This window comes from Penaeus japonicus, unplaced genomic scaffold, assembly GCF_977035675.1.
Source record: "Penaeus japonicus unplaced genomic scaffold, GWHDUDI00000001_assembly GWHDUDI00000025, whole genome shotgun sequence".
Lineage (NCBI taxonomy): Eukaryota > Metazoa > Arthropoda > Malacostraca > Decapoda > Penaeidae > Penaeus > Penaeus japonicus.
The window spans coordinates 30,263,366-30,268,365 of record NW_028234427.1 but is presented as its reverse complement, the minus strand read 5'-3'; the positions used below and the strand labels follow the sequence as shown (position 1 = coordinate 30,268,365).

General features: G+C 37.7%; 1 protein-coding gene across 1 annotated transcript in view; it reads right to left on the bottom strand.

Moving 5' to 3' along the window:
• Positions 1-5,000, bottom strand: part of LOC147468971 (facilitated trehalose transporter Tret1-like) — a 7,301-nt gene that overhangs the window by 844 nt on the left and 1,457 nt on the right. Inside the window, exons 2-6 of the mRNA XM_086551597.1 lie at positions 4,248-4,359; positions 3,799-3,928; positions 3,110-3,504; positions 1,084-1,230; positions 1-461 (exon numbers count right to left, since the gene is read on the bottom strand). The exon at positions 1-461 is cut by the window's left edge and continues 844 nt beyond it. Coding sequence (XP_086407723.1) covers positions 1-461; positions 1,084-1,230; positions 3,110-3,504; positions 3,799-3,928; positions 4,248-4,322 — 1,208 coding nt within the window. The 5' untranslated portion in view covers positions 4,323-4,359. The remainder of the gene's footprint in view (positions 462-1,083; positions 1,231-3,109; positions 3,505-3,798; positions 3,929-4,247; positions 4,360-5,000) is intronic.

Genomic DNA, 5,000 nt, shown 5'->3' with positions numbered 1-5,000 from the left:
GTGATGGAATAACAGAAGGTGATCAGCGCGGCCGCCAGGGACCGCACGGGCGTCGGCAGGAGCTCGCCGAGGTAGATCCAAGGGACGGGACCCAAGCCGATGCCGTAGCCGATCACGAACACGATCACGGACGCCAGGGGTACCCACGCGGCCCCCTCCACCTCCAGGAACAGGAAGGCCCCGGCGACGCCCTCCGACACGGCGCAGATCGCAGCCGTCGCCGCGAGGAGGGGCTTGCGACCCACCAGGTCCAGAGTGCAAGCAGACACACATGTGCTTGCGAGACGAGCAACGCCGACGAACACCGTGCAGTAGAAGGCATCCAGTCGCACTCCAGCCTTGCGGAACATGTACACGGTGTAGTTGAAGACCGGCCCTTTGCCGCCGAGTTCCCGCAGGACGAACACGCTCAGCATCAACACCACCGGGATGGCGTTGTGGGCCTTGCGAAGCTCCCGCACCTGCAAGAGAAATACCTTTGTGACATTTTGGTAACTAAGATTTTAATTTCACTTAAAAGCAAATGGTATACCATTGTTCATCAGATGGTCCTAGTACTATAATATATTACTATTATCATTATAATATATTAAAGTTGATGCCAAAATGAAGCTCATCAATTGGCATTTGTTGAAGTATCTCTGTAGATTTTACCATCTTGAAAAATCCAAGTTTGATAGAGAAAAAGTTAAAAGGTAACACACTCGTGTATACTAATTAAGTTTCCGTTGACAAATTTACTGTGATCTTATTAGTTATCAGGATCTCAGAACATAAACACCGTTGTAATGTCTTCATTCATTGGTCATTGCATCAGTAAAGCGACATACATGTACTAATGCAACAAGATACATTGAGAACCATAATAAATTTCATTCCACAATGAAAATAAATTCAATTGCATGAATATATAAAATCATGAATAATAAATAAAAGTGACCCCTACGTCTAGAAGGAGATAAAAGAAAATAAATATAATAATAAATAAATTTAAAAAAAAATACATAGAGCGAAAGAACAACACTAAAATCAAAGCTGAACTTAGACAGAAACCAAAATAAAAAGGAACAGAACAGGCAGTACCTGGTTCTTGACCCTGGACTGCTTGAGGGTCGTGGTGCTCCTGATGGCATTCAGTTCCTTCGTGACGTCAGCGTTTCGACCCAAAAGGACTCGCAAGGACCTCTCGGCGGCGTCCACCTTCTTCTTCCTCACCAACCAGTACGGGGACTAAAAATATTCATAAAGAAAGAGACAACCAACTAAATACTGCATCGGGAAAGAACTCAGAAAGGGAGGCAAATGGTGAAATACATGTATATAAATAAATAAATAAATAAATATAAATATATATATATATATATATATATATATATATATATATATATATATATATATATATATATATATATATATATATATATTGTAACGAGGGTTAGAAAATCGGGCATTCAAAGGTGGTATGAGTGGTATAGACAGTATTGATGATGGTAGTGATAGTGACTGGTTTTTACTCTATGAATATTTTACCAGACACCTGAATCAGGGACTTTTGTAAAGCAATGGCTAGACATCTCGAACTTCCTTAAATCTTATTTGCTTTATTATGTTTTTATAAGAAGAGAGGTAGAGGTAAGACCAGTCTTGCAAGCTTTTCCATCAATGGTAGTTAGTTAAATTCTCTTAAAAGTTGTTAGTTATCCCTACATGTTCTATAATACCTGACAAAAGAACATTTGATTACGCCGCGATATTCCTAACATTGCTGCTAATTTTATTGTCAATATAGATTAATATTGTTATTATCATCATTATTACTATGATTATTATCTTTATCATTAATACTATGATTGTTGCCATTACTATTATCATTATTATTATGATTATTATAATTACTATAACATTATTATCATCATTATTATTACTACTATCATCATCATTAGCATTATAATCATTATTATCATCATTATTGTTGTTATCATTATTATCACCATTATTAATATTATTTTAGTAGTAGTATCATTATTATCATCAATATCACTATGATCACCATTATCACTATTATTATCATCACTATTACTATTACTATAATTTTCATTATCATTACCATTATCATCATAATTATTATCATTATCGTTATCACCATCATTATCATCATCTGGCTTTTGAACTAACCAGTTTTACAGATACCCCATTATCTCTCAAACACAAATCAAAGCAATCCTTTCATAATAAATAATCCATAATTCCAAAATGAATAATCCATAATTTCATAATAAATAATCCATAATTTCATAATGAATAATCCATAATTTCATAATAAATAATCCATAATTTCACAATGAATAATCCATAATTTATAAATAATCCATAATTTCATAATGAATAATCCATAATTTATAAATTATCCATAATTTCACAATGAATAATCCATAATTTATAAATAATCCATAATTTCATAATTAATAATCCATAAATTAGAGTCAAAGTAAAGGGAAATCGCCATCAATCTCTGCCATATATGCAAAGTTGAATTCAGATTGCAAAGACTATCACTATCTGGTAGTTACTTTCTTTTAGTTTTGCTTTGGGATATTCATAGGATGGCGTGGATTATAGCCCTGCAAATAGGACTTCATGGAACCTATAAGTTACCATAGCAATAATACATGCCATCACCTGTATTGGCTTTGACATGTATTTGACATGTTTGTATCTGGCAGGCAGGTAGTTCAAGTCTATGCCCCTTATTTATTTTTTATCTTCCTATTTATCTATCTATGTATTCTTTATCTTATTATTTATGCCCTTTATCTATCTTTTATCTTCCAATTTATCTATCTATGAATTCTTTATCTTATCATTTATGCCCTTTATTTATCTTTAAACTTCCTATTTATCTATCTATGTATTCTTTATCTTATTATCTATGCCCTTTGATTTTTTTTCTCATTTCTCTATTCATTTTCCAAAAGATAACGGAGAGTTATAATCTATGTCAAAATATTTATCTCTTCTTTATCTTCTTATCATCTATGCCCTTTATTCATCTTTCTATCTCCCCATTTCCCTATTCATTTCCCTAACGATAACGGAGAGTCGCCCCTACCTCGGGGACGAGCAGTATCGCCAGAGCCAAGGGCAGGAAAGGCGCCGCAGAAACAGCTGTTGCGACGTCCCAGGGCAGCCGGTAGGCGAGGACGTACCCCAGCAGCACCCCGACACAGCTCATCACCTCCGGCATCGTGGACGCCAGACCTCGGACGCGCGAAGGGCACAGCTCGGCGACCAACGGCTGTACCATCGTGCACACCATAGCGGCGCTGACGGAGGCGGCGGTTCTCCCGACGTAGAGGAGGGACAGGTTGGGCGTGAAGGCCTGGAGCAGCCAGAAGCCAGCCACGGGGCACATCCCCACGAACATGAGGCGGCGGGGACCGAGGTGTTCCGCCAGGGTGCCAGCCAGAGGGGACACGGGGATGCCCACGATGAGCATGAGTGACACTGCGGACGAAGGGAAAGAAGTTGGCGTCGGCGATAAAAAAAAAGAAAAAGGTTCGGTTATGTTTTGTTTTTTTTCCTGATGCGTTGCTATGGCTGATTCTGTGTGTGTGTATGTGTGTGTGCGTGTGTGTGTGTGTGTGTGTGTGTGTGTGTGTGTGTGTGTGTGTGTGTGTGTGTGTGTGTGTGTGTGTGTGTGTGTGTGTGTGTGTGTGTGTGTGTGTGTGTGTGTGTGTGTGTGTGTGTGTGTGTGTGTGTGTGTGTGTGTGTGTTCGTCCGTTACCGGGAATAACTTACCAAGCCACGTGACATCCTCATCGGTCACGGGGAACCTGTCGTCCTCCTGAAGCTTAGGCAACACCGCCGTCCAGCCGACCATCATTCCGTTCAAGAAGGGCGTACTGGCGACCAGCAACACGCACGCCATCTGTGAACAGAGGAAGTAATCAGAGGAAGTAGTCAGAGGAAGTAATCTGATAAGGGTTAAAATTCATATAGAGTCATAATTGTTTACTTTTAAGCCAGGCCACCATGGGAATATTCTTTACATTTTGGGAAAGAACCACCCTTTTTTCAAAACCTACGAACCCATAAAACGATCCACTACACATCCTTAGAACCAATCATAGAATCACACAAATACCAAACAAAGGCCTCCAATCATAATCCCGATGGATCAGCAGTCTCCTCCCCCCCTTTTTTTATATTGCAAGAGTGCAATAATTGCAACAAGTCACACTACTCACTCGGCGAAGTGTGATAGGGTTCTGTTCACTGCTCTCTCCCTCTCGCTCCGTACCGCTGCTTTTGGCTTTGTCCATTGTCAAGTTAAAGACCCAGCAGATCTTTCATGTGACTCTGAAAATTAAAACGGATTTATATTGATTTTCACTTCATTTTCGTTGTAGTTTCAGGTGTTTTATGTTTATTCGCGTATCGCTTTTATTATTGTCACTACGTAAGACTGTGTGTAATTTTCAGATCGTGAGGCATATGTATGTATAATTACATAGGAAGGCGTGTGCATTTTGTGAATATAATTAATAGTTAATAATAATCAAACAGATTAATAAAAAGAAAATAATAATTCAACACCAGTACTGTGACAAAAAGTTGTTGTAATAAAGTGCGTTACTAAAATTATTTATATTGTTATGGAAGTAGTATTAGTATCAGTAAAATGATAACAGTCCTTATAGATATAAAGATATTGATGATTATGATAAAAATGATAGTAACTACAACAACAATGATAACTACATAACAACAGCAATAATAATAATGATACTGAATACTGAATTTAGTAATAATAACAACACTGATGATAATGATAATGATAACATGAGGGAAAATAAAATTATTAAATAGTCGAAATAATGATAATTATAATTATGGTGATACTAATGATGGCTATGATGATAAAAAAACAATAACAGTGATGATGAGACCGTTATAGTGACAGACAAAATATAGATAATCATTATCTTGCAGTGATGATT